We start from the raw sequence: 20,604 nt of genomic DNA, 5'->3' as shown, positions 1-20,604 counted from the left end.
TTGATGGGAAAAATAACACATCAGAGAGAGAGAAATCAAAAGTAATCACTCTTTCAGTACTTATACATTTAAGTTGTTCAATATTGTGATTAAAATCAATACAGTGTCTATAGAGATCACTCACTTTGATTCTCAATGAACCTGATGTTTTCCCCACATACATTAATGTACATGGACATTAGAGTAAATATATCAAATTTTTAGTAGAATATGTTAAACAAGATTTTATATAATACACCTTTTTTTGTGTATGTGTGGAAAAACATGTATTTTTGTTGTCGTTTTTTTCACTGTTGTATAGAAAAACGTGATGTACAATTCTGACATGGAAATCAACTATATGCTTTTTTGTCATCACATACAACATGTCATCTAACTAGCATGCTCACCAAGTTTTGAGACCTTTTGTAAGAGAACATTGGAGGATATTTAACCCCCCCCCCCCCCCAAAAAAAAACAAACAAAAAAAACCTCTTTAAGCAAGAATCTGATACTAAAATAAACCAAAATTTATTGAATAAAAAATAAATATGTAAAAAAAAAAATCTCATTTTTATAAATCATTTTGAGACTAATGTTGTTTTCATATATATTTTCACAGTATTTATTAATATTTTCAATTTAGTTTTTATTTTAATTTTACATTTTAGTAATTTGTTATATGCTTTGCATTAGCTTTAATTAATGTCATTGCCATTTTTGTAATTTTTCAAAGTTTTTTATGCAACGTATATTTTATTTTATTTAAGCTTCATTTGAATTAATGCGTTAATTAATAGTTTTAGGTTCAGTTGACAATAACAACAGTTTAAGACATTAGATTTGAACTATATTACTGTCAGGGTTCTGTCGTGTCTGTCATGTGTTCCCGCCTCTTGTGTCCATATTTGGTTTGTTTCCTGTCCTTGTTAAGCGTAATCATTAGTTAATTCTTGTCCAGCCGTGTTCGTCTCATTATCTATGATGTACCCGTTTATTTAGTCCTGTCTGTTCAGTTTGACTTCGTCTGGTCTACTCGTTACTCCCCGGTGTTCCTGTCTGTGTCTTGCCCTGCCTTGATGTTTGAAGTAAAGACATATTTGAGTTTACATCCTCGTCTGCGTGTTCCAGTGTCGTCCCTCGTGTGTGCACCGTGACAATTACATTTTACACAGAGATTTAGATTTTGTCTGGCTGATCGTAATTACAAAGTTTGAAATAATGCATATTTTTTATAATACATTTTCATGCTAAGTCTTGGACAAGCTAAAACAATAACATCTATCTATATAGTATATCTAATCAACGCCTGGGGCATGAAGCTAAAAAAAAGCAACCAGCTGCACAGTAAAATGTCACCCGACTGTAATATCCTTCCATTCTGAACTTGACATATAGCAGTAAGGTTCAAGCTATAGACTATTCCTCATATCTGTCAGTAGTACATTTATTGCCACTGTCATTAATTTGGGGAAAAAAATCACTACCTCCATGTTTCTCTCTCATATTTCCTAGACAACCACTTCGATCAACTTTTCAATCACTATTATGGATGTTTTATAATTTTATTGTGATTCCCAGTGATTGAAAACAGCCCTCTTGCATTTTCCCAGCACGAGGACTATGTTCCTTATTAAATGCCCTTGCCCACAACAAAAAAGAAAGCTGAATGTCAAACAAGTAATTCCTTCTATAAGCATCACTTCTAACAGTTAATCACCATTTGCACCACAATGAGCAGGCAATCATTTGTACGACTCTGAATGAGAGCCATTCAGTTTAGAATAGTTTGTAGTAAGTGATTGGAATACAGGACACTTCTTATAGCATGATGTAATTAAACGGTCAGGAGAAATAAAAGCGACACTAAAAATTAAAGTCTCTATAATGACCAAATGCAACGTGAAATGTGCTGATTATGTATACACTGAATTACACGAACATGAAAAGTGATGTTTCAATCAATTTATGGAAGTTAAGTTTGATGCAAAGACGTTTAATTCACATTAATTTACGGTAAATGCCTTATCTCCCTCAAAGGACAGCTGACTTGGGTGTTTTCAATTTGGACAGTCAAACTTACACAGAGTGGATGTGGCTTGCATGAGGCTAAACGCAATCAATTACCATCTTGTTGATGCCCTGAGAAGGGTGAACTAAAAATGGCCAAAAAATAGGGCAAATAGAGTGAATTTGAAAGGTTAATTGCAGTTGTGCCTGTCTAAGTAAATGTCTTGGCATGGCTAGTGTTCTGAATTTGACCGCGGGCAAAGCCTTTAGTGTAAGACAATCAACACTAATAATTTTACCCCTGGTGTCATGAGGATTTTGACCTCTTCAATCATCCAACCCTTGTTCGACCCCAGCGAACGCTCTCACACTGTGAACATGGTGTCATGTGCGAGCTGTTGCTTTTGCTTGACGGGGGGACGAAATAATAGGATAAAAGAGAGCAAAAGGAGAAGTTATAGATTCACTGGATGTAATATTGGCTGGGGTTAAAACTCATTTAATGGCACTGACTCAGAATCAGTTTTCCAGACTCAGACATTGACCTTTTTTGAAAGTGCAAATCCCTTTTCGAAGTCAGTTCCATAGGGCTTTATATAAGGCTTTTAATTTGGAATGAAACAGGATATTAAGCAAGAAAATGCATTGTATTAATTGGGAATTGATTGGTTTGCAAAAAGTAATAATGTATCAGCCTAGATACTTCTATGTCAAGTATATTTTTCCAGCTACTACAATGGACTTAATTATGGAAGCTTATTTCCTCCAGAACAGAATTGATCATTTAATAAAATAAAACAACTGCAAGATTTAAACTCATAGTTGAGTGTTTATATCTGGCTTTTTTTCTTCTTCTTTTATAAAGGGTCAATAAATGTCAAAAAGATTCAGAAACTCACAAAGTTTGAATGTGTTCAACAGAATATGTGTTTATGTACTGTTTTTGTGTTTCGGTGTATGTGTCAATGTGTCGTTGAAGGTGAAGTGTGTAATTTATGCACCACTAGTGAAGCGTAACAGAAAATAAAATGGAAAAATAACGTACATCACCCCCCTAAGCAAAAACAGAGCTCTATAGGGAACTAGTTTTGGAACACAGGCATTTTAAACTAATTTCCATTTGAAACAAATAATAATACATGGAGCTGTGCACATATGTCACCTTCACACACATTTCAAAAACTAATTTGGTCTCCTCAGAAGCTTTTCAGATGATTTCTTCAGTCCTGTTGAGTTTTTAGCATGCAGCCCAGCGTCAGCTGCATAAAATTGGATCTTTCTCTGTTTGGCCATCCCATCAGTGCTAGTAAAGAGAACATGCTTCTTTTCCACTCTCACCTGAAGCGTCCTCTGACCCCTCAGGCTTTTAGCATTCAGTTTGTCTCATAGTTTATTCATACCCACTCGCGCAGGAGATAAATAACATGGCGATAACTTTGAAGGTGCTGCTCAGTTAGAAGCTCCACTTCCATCTGAAAAACACATAGAAAACAGACATACGAGAACTTTAATAAACATATCCCTTATAGCGAATGGAGTTCTCTCTGTGCATAAGATGTTCTGGTCTTTCCCCAGGGAAGGTCAACAAATATGACAAATTCTATCATGAACATGTTTGTTATATCACAAATCCAATCAGAGTTATGCTATGCATTTAATGTGTTCCACTTTAAACAGCTTTAGCGAAAACCCTGTAACCTGATTGACCATCTGATCTAAAGGCTCCTCCTGCTTGTTGTCCAGAAGGAAATCCATGTGTGATGTCATATTATATCAGATCATTCATCTATAATGCAACCCCCCCCAAAAAAAAATTCTGTCATAATTTACTCACCGTCATGTCATTCCAATCCTGCACGCATTTCTTTCTTTTGGAACATAGACTAACATAATCTGAACAATGTTGGAATCCAAACCATTTCTGTTCCCACTGACTTGCATTGTATGGAAATACAAAACAAAAACAAAAACACAAACCAAGATAATATAATATAAACAATCATGATGTGGATATATGGCTGAATCTGTAGAGATTAAACCAGTTGGGCATCACATTTTGCAGAATGTTCCCTTTTTAGATTTTTATTGAGTATTTGAAATTCTATTACCAGAAGCCGAGCATTCAAAACAGAGCTGAGAGCGAGACAGTAGGGGATGTATGAAGCGCTGGTTCAAAGAAAGCTGCAGACTGTGAACAAAGATTATATGCATTTGCATTTCGGTCGTACTTTTATTTTGTATACAGCATGCTGGAAATTCAGTTCTGTTAGGGGGTTTCCTACTTATTTTTAAACAGTTCCCAGTTCCCAAAACTGCACATAGTTAAACAAAATGAAACACTTTTTTCATGCACCATTTCATTTTTTTTTTATGCACAGATTTGTTTCTGTTTTGCTATAAATGTCTAAGTGATGGGAAATCAAAAATGTGGCGAAAAAAGGGAACTGCAATGATCCCAAGCATACAGCCTCATCTGTAAAGCATGGTGGAGGTGGTGTCATGGCATGGGCGTGCATGGCTGCCTCTGGAACAGGCCCTCTCAACTTTACCGATGACTTAATGTATGATGACAGTAGCAGAATGAATTTGGAAGGGTACAAAACCATCTTGCCTACCAATATTCAAGAAAATGCCACCAGATTAATTGGGAAGTGCTTCATATTGCATCAGGACAATGACCCAAAACACCCTGCCAGTTCAGTCAAGGAATTTATAAGGGCAAAGAAATGGAAAGTCTTAGATTGCCCAAGTCAATCTCCAGATTTAAATCTGATTGAACATGAATTTCACCAGCTGGAGAGGAGAGTAAAGGCAGAAACTCCCCAAAACTCCACAATTGGAATTGGCTTCATTAAAGGCTGGGAAAAGCATTTCAAAGGATGAGACCAAGAGTCTGGTGATGTCTATGGGTCACAGACTCACTGCTGTGATTGTGCGCAAGGGATCTGCAACTAAATAATAGTTTTTAATCTTTTATATCTGCCTTCCCTTGTCAAAAAATCCTATTGGAATTTCAGTTTATCCTTTAGGATCTTACTGGATTCTTAGAATCCTATTGGACATTCTGATTAATTTTAATGGAATTTCACTTTGTCCTATAGGATTTTATTTGATCCTTAGAATCCTATTGGACATTCTGATTGATTTTCATGGCATTTTACTATGTCCAGTAGGATTTTATGATGCTTTTATGATGCTTTATTTTTTGATGCTTAGAATCTTATTGGACATTGTGTTTTATTGAATGGGATTTAATTTTTTCTTATAGGATCTTTTATTGATTTGTATCATAATTGAACATTGTGATTTTTAAATGGAAATTCACTTTGTCCTGTAAGATCTTACAGTGCTTTGCGAAAGTATTCATACCCCTTCATTTCTTTCACGTTTTATGTTGCAGCCTTATGTTAAACTGCTTTAAATTACTTTTTTTCCACATCAATCTACACTCCATACACTATAATGCTAAAGCAAAAAAAAAAAAAAAAAAGTTTTTAACATCTTTGCAAATTTATTAAAAATAAAAAACTTAAATGATTCCATTGCATAAGTACTCATACCCTTATCTGGGACAGTTGGAATTTAGCTCAGGAGCATTAATATTGCTTGTAGGTGTTACTACACTGTGAGTGAAGGTAGCCTGTGGCAAATTCATTTGAATGGGTATGATTTGGAAAGGCACACACGTCTTAATAAAAGGTCCAACAGCTGATAATGCATATCAGAGCAAAAACCAAGACCTGGTGTCAAAAGAACAGTCTGTAGAGCTCAGAAACAGTTTTGCGTCAAGCCACACATCTGGGGAAGAGTTCAGAAAACAATTCTGCTTCACTGAAGGGTCACAGAAGCATGTAATCTCTGTTACCCTTATGGAAGAAGTTTGAAACAACCAGGATTCTTCTTAGAGCTGGCCTCCTGGCCAACCTGAGCAATTGATGGAGAAGGGCTTTCGTTAGAGTGGTAACGAAAAACCTGATGGTCATTCTAGTTGAGCTCCATGATCATATGTGGAGATATAGGAGAAATCTACAGAAGGACCTACATCACTGCAACACTCCACCGATCTGGGCTTTATGGCGGTGTGGCCAAATTCAATCCTCTCCTCATTGAAGACAAAAGAAAAAAAAAAGCACCTAAAGGCCCCTCAGACTATGAGAAATAATATTATCTGGTCTGATGAACCTCAATTCTAAGCATCATGTTTGAAGGGAACCAGCTCTGCTCATCACCTGCAGAGTACCATCCCAAAAGTAAAGTGTGCTGGTAGCAGCCTCCTGCTGTGGAGCTGTTTTTCAGCAGCAGGGACTGAGGGACTCATCAGAGTAGAAGAAAAGCTCAATGCACCAAAATATTGAGATATCCTTAATGAAAACCCAGTCTAGAGCATTCAGAACCTCAGACTGGGCAGAAGGTTTACCTTCCAGCAGGACAATGACCCTGAGCACACAGCAAGAGTGACTTATACACAATGCTGTGAATGTCCTTGAGTGACCCAGCCACATGGGCTTGAACCCAATCAAATATTTCTGGAGAAACCTGAAAATGTGCGTCTGCCCCCATCCAACCTGACAGAGCTTGAGACGTGAAGAGGACTAGATGATCCTTTATACAACTTTTATTACAAGCCAGCTCGTAAACTTCAGGTAAAGCTGATTTAATGTTGTGGTTTATATAGGTAGAGACTCTTGAGACACTTACAGAAACCTCTTCTGCCTCGTTCTTGTCAGACATCGAGGAAAAAATAATAATTGCAACATGGTAAATAATGATAGCATAATAATAATGATAGATGATGACTTTAACTTTAGGTAGCTAGAGATGCTATCTCCCAAATGACATCATAATGGTATTATTGATAATCAATTATTTACCTTCATAGTCATGAACACATTTTAAATACTTATAATATTTGCCTTGTCAACTCTATGGGTGTGCAGTAAAATTCACTTTATAGATATACTTTTCATTCATGAAGATGACATGAAAGAAATGTGTCTCCTAGTGAAAAACAAAGACTTTTAAGATGAAAATGATATTAAATTATCATAACTAGATGGCAGCAGAGGGTCACTCATTAGCTCAGCTGCCATTTAAACTCCAAATGTGTGTGCCTTTAGTGTACTGAAGTATAAAGTATAGAAAGTGCAGGAATCACAAAGTCTCATGTCATTTAATAAATAAATAAATACGCCCTGACACCAACAGCGTATAAGGGAGAATTATTTAAACTAGTTAACTACTAATGAAATAAGTTCATTATTAATGCTATAACAATTAAATAATGCATTACATATTTTGAAATATTTTTAGATTTAATTTAGTAACTACATTTTTTAAGTTTTATCTTTAACTGTAAAAGCTGCTAAATATATTCAGTCAACACAGACTTGTTACTGTTGTAGTTTTGCTACTCTAAATTTAATTTGAATCACTTAATGCACAGCTACATTTTGACATTGGCTTGTCTTCCATTATCAATGTCAATCATAGCAATGAGTCCCTGAACAATTTAGCAGATTTACCCACGTAATATTTAACACCTGCGTTTTTGTCATTCCTGAAATGGTATACGTGGACGTTTAGTTCTCTTAGATAAACAAAAATTTTCTTCAAATTGTGAATGGATTTTGTACAGAAAATAAGCAAAGAGCGCGCCTCTTACAGCACAGTACAATTGACTGGAAATGACTGAGCTGGCTTATCTAAAACCAGGAAGTAATCGTTGCATATGGTCAATTGACAGAGCATTAGTGATTGCTTTGAAATATATTGGATACAGTATTTTTCATACTTTTTCCCGGTTTTCCATTAACTGAATTGGATGTTTTTTTTCTCTCTCTCTCTTTTTACATTACACACAATACAGTATTATGCACCTCAAAGGAAAATTAAACTGATTTACGATATCAAATTCTACTGACTGTTTGATGTTTTATTGCTCTGTGTTGTGGTGTGATTGTATTTGCTATTATTATTATTATTATTGTTGGTACAGTAAAGTGTTATTTTTTATATTCAACTTCTGGTCTCCTGGTATAAGTTTTATATCTTCCTCCCCAATTCTTTCCCCGAGTCTAGAACTGGTTTAGTGGAACTGCTACATACTGTACGTGTGTGTGTGTGTGTGTGTGTGTGTGTGTGTGTGTCATCAATCAATTATCAGTGCCTTAGAAATGTTTTGGCACTAATGCTGTGCTGCACAAATCACCTCCCATGTTGTTTACAATGTTACTGCAGGATTTGCAACATACAATGAACAATGTCTACATCAGGGTGACTTTAAGCAAACTGCAAATACTATTTGTTAGTAAAATTAGGATTTTTTGACAAGGGTTATGTTCAGCTGTCCCAATACTTCTGCTCACATCAATGAGTGGGATGAACTCTAAAAGTGCTGTTCTTTTTATTTGGTAAAACATGTACAGTATGTGTTGAATCACCCAATAATAAAATGTGACATTCTGTAGTTTTGTCTCATATTCATCTTTTAATCATATTTGTAAATGTCTTGACTCCACAGCCAACAGAGCAATTTTGTCTTTACTGTTCCAATACTTATGGAGGGCACTGTGTATGAATACATTAATTTGAAAGCAATCTCGTTCTACTGCTTACCTATGCATTGCGATCACAAACAGTTGAACTGATCTGAAATGATCTAGTTAAGTCGTCTCTTAGCTTCGTAATGCGTCAGGTACACTGTTGATGTTATTGCAGATGCTCCACGTAAGAGTAAGCAACACGAACAGACTCTAAAAGTCCTAAAAGTTGTGTGCTGAATCTTTATTAAAAGGTTTAATTTGGGCTAAAAGCGCATTCTTGGGGCATATCCAAGTGGACGCTGCACACTGGTGGTGGTTGAGGAGAGACCCCCCCCCCAACATGATTGTAAAGCGCTTTGGGTGTACAGCAATACACAAAAGTGCTATATAAATGCATCATTCATTCATTCATTCATTCATATATATATAAAGAATGCAAATATTAAACGCATAGAAAACCCGTATTGCATAACAGAGTATGTACTATTATGTAGTTAAGTGTGTGCGTGTGTTAACGCGCTATGAATAATACATGATTATTCTGACCTCTGGTGGTGAAGCTACTCAACTGCTGACAAAGTTTTAATCGGTTAGATGGTTATGCTTTGGCCATTACTCAAAAGTAAGAGGAAAATTAGAGGAACATTTCTGTAAACTTTTCTCTAAAGAAAAGAAAGAATGAAAGAAACAAACAAACAAAAAAAAAACAATTTCAAAAACTCAATTTCAAAATCCCATTCTAATAGTCCGTGTAATCTAGACATCCATTCTATATAAAGTTCCTTAACTTTTCATCTCATTAGCTTTGCATTTGCTTCAGTTTTCTTTCATCTTAATATATTTAACCATCATTTAATCCACTTGCTCCTACAAATTAGGGCTTCAGGTCAGGTTGAGAAGAACCAACATTTGGAAACATCCAATGGAAGTCTATGATCTAAGAATATTGAACTTAATTACATTTACTATAGAGCTCTGTAAATAAAAAATTGCTTAATAATTTATACCAAAATACGAGTAGCTTTTCATGCGAACGTTTCTGTCGCTTAGTCTCATTGCATCATAATGTTTATCCACATGGTCCATAGGAGTTGAAACAGCACCAACAGAGACTAAAAGCATCTCTGTGGTTTTCTTTAAAAAGTTCCATTTTACTTGAAAGCTCATTCTTGCGCCACAGAACAGGGTTTTCCCAAAATTTGATGTAAATGAGAAGTGCAAGAGTGACAAGTTTGGAAATGTCATTATGAAAGTGACTTGACATGTGACCAAGTATGGTGAGCCATACTCAGAATTTGTGCTCTGCAATTAAACCATCCTAAGTGCACACACACAGCAGTGAACACACACACACAGACACAGTGGGCAGCCATTTATGCTGCGGCACCCGGGGAGCAGTTGGGGGTTCGGTGCCTTGCTCAAGTAGGGCTGTAGTCAAGTCCACCTTTGTCGAGTCCAAGACCAGGACTATCGAGTCCAAGTCAAGTCCAAGTCCAAGAAGTTTGAGTCCAAGTCAAGTCCAAGTCCAAATGAGACATTCAAAACAGAGAAATAAAATAAAAGCATCTTCTTCAAAACCACATACTTAACTATTGATAATTTATGTGACACGAGAGACAGCATATCTTCTATTCTAAGATAATCATTTTGCATTATTATTTGTAATGATCTAAAAGCATGTGCAGCAACACTGTAGGATCAAATTAGGCTATTTTATTTACTTTAGGTTTAGCAATTTCACTAAAGTCACATAAACTGAAGTGCAACTTCACGTTTTCAGCATTTTTATTAAAGTGTAACAATCACATTCTGGGCTGCCAATAGAAAATATTACAAAGAACAAGCAACATAAGTCTAAAAAATAAATCAACATGTTCCCATTCTTGAACTTGTTCTAAAGCAGGGTGTCCAAACTCAGTCCTGGAGGGCCGGTGTCCTGCAGAGCTCCAACTTGCCTCAACACACCTGCCTGAAAGTTTCTAGTACGCTTAGATTAGCTGTTTCAGGTGTGTTTGATAAGGGTTGGAGCTGAATTCTGCAGGACACCAGCCCTGCAGGACCAATATTTAAGACCCCTGTCCTAAAGAAACCATAGTACAATGTAACCCTCCCAAGCAAGGCTGTGTAGCATATAAACACCTTCAGCTCTGTGTGTCTTTGTGTGGCCGCGCATGCATTTGTTTGCTGTTTACCTTAGGTCATATAATATAGGTGCTATATAATATATCCCCCGGGGATAGGGAGATATAGACAGAATTACAGGCGTTAAACTGAGGCCATTTTTAATAGTAGGAATAAAAATAATTTAGTTCAGTTAGAGAACAGACAAGTAAAGATTGAAAAATTAAGGAAATTAAAAATTGGAAGGTTTTTTATTTGTTTCTAGGCTGGACGATGTGGCAAAAAAAATTAATTGATTTTCATCTAATATTTGACCAATTCTAGATTTTGTACAATTTTAACTAGTCAACTTGAAAATATAACTACAACATGATTCAAGCTACTTTTTTTATTACACCTCTAGTTAAAGAAAATTCTATTCTAAGTGCACCACAGACATGAAGTTGTCATCATGATGTAAATGTTAAACAAATCACTAAATATCTTTGCAGAAAAGATGCATGAACTACAACTACATCTTGTACAAACTTTTCTTATGCATATTATATGTTCAGAAATAATACAAGAAAAATGCTTTAAAAATTCTCAAGTAATTCAACTTCAAAATGACTGAAGGAGTGCTATTATTAACTATAAATGCTCTGTAAAAACAATGACCAGCAGTTTTCAGCCTGTCAACCTGATGCAAACATAAAATATCAGACATACAGTAGTAGTTCTTCACATGTTTTGTATTTGATTACGCTGCTTTTCCATTGTTTTTCTGTGTAAACATGGACGCGTTTGACTGTTGCGCTCGCGTCTCTTGCAGTGTCTCGTGCATGAAACGGCTTTCTAAAAACGCGGCGCTCTAGTTATTAAAACATGTTTAACGCCAATCTTCTTGCATTCTTTCCTATTCCACTGCCCGCGTCGCATCTTTATCAACACAAAAGCAGATTCTGTGTGAATGGCATAGAGAGCATCACAAGAGAGCGGTTAATCATGTGCGCTGACATGCGGTTGGATCGTTCTTCTCTCTTTACTGTTATTGTCAAAGTGTCTAATTCTAGCGTTTGGTAATATTTCTATTCCTCGATTTATAAAAAATACATTTGTGGCAAAACATTAAATTCGATCAAATGAATCCATAAAATCTGAAAAATCGCCCAGCCATAGCCCCAGTGTTTGCTTATTTTTACTTTATTTAAATTTTGTGTAATTTATTTATTTTATTTTGCATCAAGGTGTTTGATCCTCCAGGCTTTATTCATTTTGCTCTTATTCATTCTGTTTCTTATTCATTTGATTCCACAGCGTTTTTTTTTTTGTTTGTTTTTTTTTACTTTTAAACATTTGTAAGTTTGTTATTTTATATTAGGCTTATAGCATATATGGTGTATTCGTTTTGTTAATAAAAGTCCCATGTTTATTGCTGAAAATTAGTTGTTGTAAGTTATCTATAAGCAATTGACTCGGAATTGCACTATTGAAAGTGAAAGTAAAATGCGCACAGGCATTTATAAGCTATATAAAAGCAAAGGAAATCAGGTGGAAGAGAGGGAAAACTCCAACGAACTTTGTAAAACCAAACTGTATTATGCACCTTGCCGACATTGTGTCTGTGGCCAAAATAAAAATTAATTATGCCTCTGCGCAGCCCGCACTCAGAGCCAGGCATATGACGCAGCCGTGCATTTACCAGGCGACCAATGGCAATGCCCGTTCTAGATGGATTGTAAATTAAACCAATTACATTACCCATTTTCCAAACAAGCGAGCCAGATTAATGGTTTTGTTTTGAAAGAGAAAAAAAGCACATGTAGCTGGACTCGGTCGAGACCAACTAGAACATTTGGCGTGTCCAATGACCAAGTCCGAGACAAGTCCAAATACCAAGGAGTCCAAGACAAGTCCGAGATGACAGAAAAACATCTCGAGTCCGGACTCGAGTACTACAGCCCTATGCTCAAGGGAACCTCAGTCATGGTATTGAGGGTGGAGAGCGCTGTACATCCACTCCCCCACCTACAATCCCTGCCGGACCTGAGACTCAAACTCACAACCTTTAGGTTACGAGTCCAACTCTCTAACCATTAGGCCACGACTTCCCCACTTGCTGGATTGAACATTATATGTAGTCATGCATTCATTTATTATGATTTGAGAATAGCATTATTTTCAAACAAGTCAGTATAAAGTGTTAAATATATATGTATTAAAATCTAGCCCCTGCTGCATGTAGATTACTTTTTCTTCCTCCAGTGTTGTAGTAATGACATCTGACAGTACTGTTACTTCACAGCAAGAAGATTCCTGGTTTGAGTGGCTGAGGCAGGGAGGCTTTCTGAATGGAGTTCGCATGTTCTCCTCGTGTTGGTATGGGTGTCCCCCACAATCCAAAGATATACAGGTTAGGTGAAATGGATACAGTAAATTTTCCATAGGAGAGAGTGTGTACTAGCACTGGGGTTGCATGAGATACTTCTCAGTACAAGCATACACTCTAAAAAATGCTGGGTTAAATACAACCCAGTGCTGGGTAAAATATGGACTAACCCAGCGATTGGGTTGTTTAGACCCAGTGGTTGGGTTAAATGTTTAACCCAACCTCTGTGGTCAGTTTTTGGTTGTATTTAACCCAGCATGTTTTAGAGTGTAGCATTCCCTTTAACACACCCATTCAATAACATAACCAAATTGAACTAAAATTCTCCACTCCATACCACAACTGCCCGGTCTCCCTTACTACTTTCTCCTCTTCCAGTGGAAATTAGGTTTTCAAAAAATTTGGAATTTACTGTACAGTCTGTATGCATTTTGTAAGCATTAATTATACACTCTAAAAAAAATTTAAGGTAGTTTTTAATTAAATATTTTTGAAATTAAGTTTTTATTTGTTTATTTGTAAAGAAGACATTGGAACATTCATAATGACAATAGAGTAGCAGTGCTATATTGGCATACATCTTATTGGTAGAGCATCAAAGAACATTGTTTACAGTGAGTATTACGGAATTATGTTTAGATTTTTACATTTAATATTTAAGATGCAAATAAGTAAATATATCAGTCTGTATTTAAACCACATTATTACAGGAAAGAGTTAATCAATTCTTTCATCAACTGGAATATAAGTGATGAATCAAAATGTGACCTTCTGTCGATTTTATTTAGAGTTCTGTAATAGTGTGGAAGCTCTGTGTTAGTAAACTGTTTTATCAGCTGAAGGGAAATCATCAGAAAAACAGACATGCACATAATAAAGCTGGTGCAGGACATTATCACTCTGTAATTTGAAAGGCCTCCCTCAAACTCTGTAGTGCCTCCCTCTGAGTGATATTTCCCCATGCTTCGGGTAATTTTGCAGGTGCACACTGATATTTTTGAGCAAATCTACTGTTGTACCTCATGAACACGTATCTCCAATAGACTGCAGCCCCATTATTCCTAGGATCTTCTGGGTAAATTTTCCAGTCTGGGTAGATGGATTGGTACTCCTTAAAGGGCAGAGACCGGCCAGCTGTATCTCTGTTTTGAAATTGGTTTTGTCCTACAATATCTGCAGAGCAGGTGTTGTGAGACAGGGTGGTAGAGTTGGCATTGGTATAACACACTAGACCTTTGGGGCGATGCACCACCGCTTCGTGCACTTGATGTTCTGTTTCTTCCAGGTCACATGGAGCTTTGCAGAAAGGGCAGCGTTTATCGCACCCCTTGACTCTTTCATATAGCATATCCTGAAGTTTATCAGGGAGGTCATCAGGGACTTCAATGACATCCTCATTCTCCATAAATTCCTGAGCAATTGATGAGGATAACTCATAGGCTGATTCCTCTAGGTTTGCAAAGAAATGCTCACGAGGCATACTTATGTCAAATAAAGGTTTCTTCAAGATTTGAATTGGCATAGTGATTTTTCCTAGACTCTCCAGGCTGGCACAAACTTCCTCAAGTAGTTGTCTAACATTGGTCTTTGCTCCACTACTAGATTCAGATGCCTGATTAATGCACCTCTTCACCCAATCAAAGATTTGGTGCATTCGCTGTTCCCTGCGATCTTCGATCAGAACAGAACCTGACAGATGAACTCTGATAAAGTTCTCAATACTCTTCCGGCAGAAGCTCTCATGGGACTGAAGGTACTCATGGAAATCCTCAAAGCTGTCCTTTATCAGCATTTCTTTAAGAAGACTGTAGTGGAACTTCTTTGGTGAGCTATAAAGTTGTGCATTTTTGCTCTTGAGCATATCATTAAATATCTGTCTTTCCAAGCTGTTATAAACGAAGTCTTCGACTGTTGGCTTGAGGCACTGATTGGTGAAAGATTGAGCAGCTTTTCGACACTGGTCTCTTTTTCTGAACTGATTTATGAAATTCAACATGTACCTCTCCCTGGTCTCATTTAAGAATCTCTCTTTTATTTCCCTTTCCCTTATGAACGACTTCTGCACCTCTTGAAAGGATTCTGCTGCTTTGCCACAGACATATCCTTTGATTTCCACTTCAAATTTGGGACTCATCACGAATGGCTTACCTTTTAAAACTTCTAGACCCTTGTCCACAATTGCAAGCAACTCTCTCATGTAGCTATCTGAGTAGCCCTCTTTGTGGTACACTTTATCTGAGACTCTTCTGTCACAGTCTTCAATCAAATTATTGGTGAATCTTTGTGCAACATCTTTATTGTACTTCAGTGTTTTCTTCATCTTACTACTCAAAGCAAAATGGGCAGTCTTTACTTTAAAGCCATTGAGCTGGTTTGCATCTCGCAGTCTTATGTTTTGCTTTTTTAGACCACGATTACTTAGGTTTTTCTTTAGCTGCTCCACCATCCTTGTAAAGATTTCTTGTGTCTCTAAGGGGGGGTCGTTCATGTTGGATGGGATACTTTCCCAAACACTAACAAAATCACGTTCAAGCTCCTTGTCCTCAATCACACAGTTATTGTTCTTGGAGGTCTGCAAGAGTGAACGCAACCTCACCTCCAGAGCTGCTTCAAGAGATGTCAATAAGGCGTGTAGCTTAACTCTCATGTCATGACGAATGGTAGCAGACTCAAGTTTCTGGGCAACATCATATGTCATTTGCTCTTGAATGTTGTCCACTTTTTTGTGAAGGCTTACTTTGTAATTTTCCACTAGGCCAATATCAATATCCTCCTGCCTGAGGTAGTCCCAAAGATTTGCCTTAATATGGTCTTTCTCTGTATTGATTTGGGTAGCTGCTTCTTCTCTCAAGATTCTGAGTAGCCTATCTGAATCAATGTGTTCTCCATTTTGGGATGCCGATTCTTTCAACTCTGTTATGTGATTGTCCAATGCTTCAACCCAAAGATCCAGTTGATCATTGAGCTGCTTCTCTCCCTGTACGAGTTTTCTGCAGAGGCCAAAGATGGCATCAGCTGTGGCCATTTCTCCGAACTTTATGGCAAAATTTCCATTTTTAACTGTCTCCCACAGACTTAACATATGCTCCATAAATGCACCCAAGCAGGTTGGCTGGCCATTCATTGCCTTTTCATGGAACATAGTCAGCAGTCTTTTCTTTAGCCTTAGAATTGCATCACTGTAGATTTGATCACTTTGTGAAGTCACAGAGCTGCTGCCTATAACTCTTGTCTCACTTGAGGGATTTTTTTCTCTTTGAGATTCATTTGTGAGCTGTCCAGTGGTCAGTACATCAATTACAAAACTCATAATTTTTCCATCCATTCCTGCTCCCTCTGAAGCAACCTGGAAGGTTGTCTTTCTCTCCAAATTTTGTGTGCAGAGAATAGCATTGACAGCAATCTGAAGGTTGCTTCTTGTTTCGTTCTGATCCTCATCTGGTAGATTTATTAGTGTAATGTCACTCAGTCCACTGACAAAGGTAGCCAGTTCACTGGCATGCACAAGGCTTCTTTCTGTTTGGGCATTCAAACCTTCTGTGCTAATCAACAAGAGAAATTCACAGTCCATCTCCATTCTGAAGTTGTCTGGCAGGCTGAGTAGAAGCATGTATGCCCCTTTGATATGCCTTCTACCCCACTTTGGGAAGTTGACGCCAAACAAGGCAGATAAGATCTCTGCATTCTTGGACTTGTGGAAACCTAGGATTGTCAGAACTCTCATGCGACTGAACTTTGGCAGCTGCTTGTGTACCTCGTAAAGAACGCTGTATACCCAGTTCATGGGAAATACTGAGGCATCCCCATCATAGAGTTCAAGGGGAACTCCATAAAAGAGTAGTTCAGCCCCTAAATATGGTAAGCGAAACATGTCGTACAAGTCGCTGTTTGGCCCACGGAAGTATCTTTCGTAGACCAGTCCCATCTCTCGAAGGAAATGTTCAAGTCCAATGCAAGGTTCTTGCATTTGTTCCTCATCCGCTTCCCTTTGATGGGACAGGTTATCCAACTGCATAACTTCAAGTTTCACTCTCATCCAAGAAAGAAAGAATGCCCGCTTGGTTGTGTCAAATGAACAAAGAGCTGCAGTAAAGGCTCTCATGGCTGTTGTTAGTTTATAATCAAGCAATTGTTTTATAAGGTTTTCCTTCTCCCCGGTTAAGCTCTGGGATGTATGCTGTTGGTGACGTGCCTCTTCTTTCTCCAGCTGACACAACTGTTTCCATACTGTACCTTGCAGGGGCAGCTGATTCTCCAAATAGCTAGCCACTCCATCTTCAATTCCACTGAGGACTTCTTCAACTTCACTGAATGCCATTCGACAGAGCTCATCTTCATCAACATTAATGTAGAGGTCATTGGCCATACCGGCTGTACCTACAAGGTTTGTGGTGTGCAGGAATGGAATAAAGCGATCCAGAACATCTCTTAAGTTCTCAGCAATTTCTTCCTCATCACCTTCACAGACATTAAGCATTGTTCCATCAGGAAGTTCTAAATCCTTTATCAGCCTTTGTTTAATTTTCTCATTTTGATGCTCTTGTCCATCGTCTACTGATGTTGAGCAGTCGATTATAATCATGTGGCTTGTATTGTCCCTCCATGAGGCAAGTAGGTCTCGTTCCTTGGCACCAAAGCTTCCACAGAAAACTATGAGGACAGCAGATGTGTAACACAGAAGGCTCATCTGTTTTTCGCAGTTAGCTGCATCTCCACGAAGATTAGCTACTAGCACAGGACGAGAAAAGATGTTGTTATGATGATCTTCTGAATGCAGGTTCCAACAAACCTCCACCAGACCATCAGAGAGAACTCGAGGCAGCTGCCCTCCCTCCATTCCACAGTTTATGAAGCAGCCATTCTGCTCATGTGGACCCCCGAGAACACGGTTGAGTACTCGAGATTTCGAGACGTTGCAGGAACCTAGTCTCACTGTGGAGAGAAATGGCATCCTGGAATCGGCCATGTTCTTCATGATGGGTCCCTCAGAAGGTGACTTCCACTGACCGAGAACACCTCTAAATGGACACAGGAGGATGTTTCCCTTCTTTTCTGGGTGAATAGGGGGAAGATACAGAGGCACTGCAAAGTTGCACTGCAACATTCGCTGGGTGATCTCTTGCTGAAGGAAACTATTTGTTGTCATGTAGATCACAGCAACCAGGTCTAAAGGATTGATAGCGCATTGTGAATTCTCATCCATATCCAAACCGTAAACTCCTACTGGTACCTTGCAGCATGTGCTCCGAGCTTGGGGATTACATAGCCAGAGCCGCCGGAGGAATGCATTTAAGAGCTCTGTTGGGTCCTGTGGAAGGTCATCTTCAGTGCTTGGAGTGCTTACATATTGCATTGTTGTAAGGTCCAGAGGTGCCACCTTTTCCCTGTGCAGGTCCAGCATGTGCAGTAAAATATGCTTGTCCCTGTCAATTTCAGACACTAGAGGAGAAACATATTTGGTGAATAAATTCAGTGTTATAGTAATATCACTTTTTTTCTAATCTTATAATAATCTTGCAATAATTATGAAAAATATAATGTTATCCATGATGTTTCTAAAGAGCTTGGAAATAAATGTTTAATAATGGGATGATGAAAACTGAAATCTGATCGGTAACTCTTACCTATCTGAGTAGTAAGGGGCCCTGGGTCGGGGACAGTCTTCCGATGTAGAGACATTGTTTTAGAATGTTTATTTTATTGTCAGTTACAATTCGAAGGATCACATTGACCTGCCGGCCAAAAACAACATAATGTTATGTTATGTTAATGTAATGTAATGAATGAATGAATACAAGTACACAATATATACAACATGCAAATACAAAATGCAAGTTTTAGCTTGGATTACATTATATTTTGTCAAATTCAACTCAAATGTCAACTTAATCTAATTTTCATGCAGCAACAACTTGAGAGTTCATCCAGACACCACTTAATAATAGATTCATAAATCTGCTTTTTAGGACAGATAGGTATTTGCAAATTAGATGTTAACATCCTTGACAGAGGATAAATCATATCCAACTTTTCCTAAACTGCATCCATCTGAGGAACACAATTCAAAACTGTTGACACTTTGCCTTAGGGGGACAAATTATGGTAATTGTACTGGGCTAATTACTTTCTGACAGTGTTGCAGCCTTATTGGTTGGATGTCTAATAGTGTGTATAAGTGTGTTCTGTATATAAAAATCACATTGCTGGGGTTTTCTTTTATCATTTGACTATATAACTGTCAATGCAACCAGCATTTTATGTATTTTTCAGCAAAATACATTCATCAGCAACTACTTAACATGCATCTTCCATCTTTCCTGAGGATTATAAGTATGCTTTTCACAAGCCACAAAGATGTAAAGCTAATTTCTCATTAAAATCAATGCTTTTGTATTCCTCTGCAAGGATTAGGCAGTCACTATGAATAATTCATTAAACATAGATCCAAAACCACACATCAGCTAAAACCCATTCAGTTCAAATCAAATGTAAAGAACACATCTATACTATTATACCTATGCAATTTTTCCTTTATTACAATCACTGAAAAACTAAACTTTGCTAATGGTTTTATAAAAAATATGTAGTTATCAGTATCATTGTTTACACTGACATATTGCCATATCATCTCACTTTGCAGTTAAACAAACAAACGAATAAATAAGCAAGTAAGCTTACCCAAAATTTATGATGCCTTCTTACGCTGTGTGCTGTGCTGTCATGACATGAAACTGACATGACTGGTATGACTTTTAAGCTTTTATATGAACCTTGACAGTGATACAATCTGCTTTTTTGGAATTTACCCCACCCCGTTCATTAGGTGTCTATGCACATGTAGTTCTTTGTCACGTACTCAGAAAACAATAACCCCCATGCAGCAGAAAAAGTACCAAATATGTCCTACACAGTATTATGCAATGTGATAATTTAACACACTTCTATAATAAATATCATTTAGTCAGCAAAATGTCAAATCAACTGTAATTTATATATATTAAAAAAATAATAAATAGAAAAATCATTTATTATTATTAATAGATTTTTCAAGAAAAACATTTAACAAAAAAGCTTGTTAACTTATGTTAAACATTTGGTTTTGCACAGGCAAGCACTAAATTTTAAAAACAATAAAATGTAATTATTGCTCTCCATTTTTAATGCATTTATGGTGTTTAGAGAAAGATTTTGCTGTTGTGGTTTCGAACATGATTGATTCATTATATCACACCTTCTGCTATCTATACAGTTGCTGACTGATTAAAGTCTGATTAGTTGAGAAGAGATTCTGAACATTCATGTACTTTTTAAATAATTTTAAACAGATTTTAAAACAATATTTCAATGTTTTTGGAAGCAAACATAAGATATCCGGGAACTCAACCCAAGTGTCTTGCAAACGGTTTTGTCAGGTAATGCAAAAACATTGAAATCTAATTTTAACAAATAAAATATTCTCATTCAAATATTATATTTATTCATTAATAACTTACATTGAAATGTTGAACACTATAATATATAAAAGTGTAAATGAATGTATATACTATAGTATATGTTTCATGTGTAAACTAGTGCTTGCCTTTG

At 37.1% G+C, this 20,604-nt stretch overlaps 1 protein-coding gene across 1 annotated transcript; it reads right to left on the bottom strand.

The window, feature by feature from the left end:
* Positions 1 to 13,512: 13,512 nt before the first annotated feature.
* gvin1l2 (GTPase, very large interferon inducible 1-like 2) lies at positions 13,513 to 19,753 on the bottom strand. The gene is made up of 3 exons (XM_079391640.1): positions 19,699 to 19,753; positions 18,645 to 18,752; positions 13,513 to 18,459 (listed from the first exon to the last, which is right to left on the bottom strand). The coding sequence occupies exons 2-3, from the start codon at positions 18,697 to 18,699 to the stop codon at positions 13,916 to 13,918; spliced, it is 4,599 nt and encodes a 1,532-aa protein (XP_079247766.1). The 5' UTR covers positions 18,700 to 18,752; positions 19,699 to 19,753; the 3' UTR covers positions 13,513 to 13,915.
* Positions 19,754 to 20,604: the final 851 nt, after the last annotated feature.

Source organism: Barbus barbus, assembly GCF_936440315.1.
Source record: "Barbus barbus genome assembly, chromosome: 34".
NCBI classification, from domain to species: domain Eukaryota; kingdom Metazoa; phylum Chordata; class Actinopteri; order Cypriniformes; family Cyprinidae; genus Barbus; species Barbus barbus.
The sequence above is the reverse complement of the archived record's forward strand: the minus strand, read 5'-3'. Positions and strand labels throughout refer to the sequence as shown.

Coding starts and splice junctions, on each gene's coding strand:
- gvin1l2 (XM_079391640.1), bottom strand. CDS start 18,699: ATGTCTCTACATCGGAAGACTGTCCCCGACCCAGGGCCCCTTACTACT. Junction 18,460..18,644: donor GCCCCTTACTACTCAGATAG/GTAAGAGTTACC, acceptor TTTCTCCTCTAG/TGTCTGAAATTGACAGGGAC.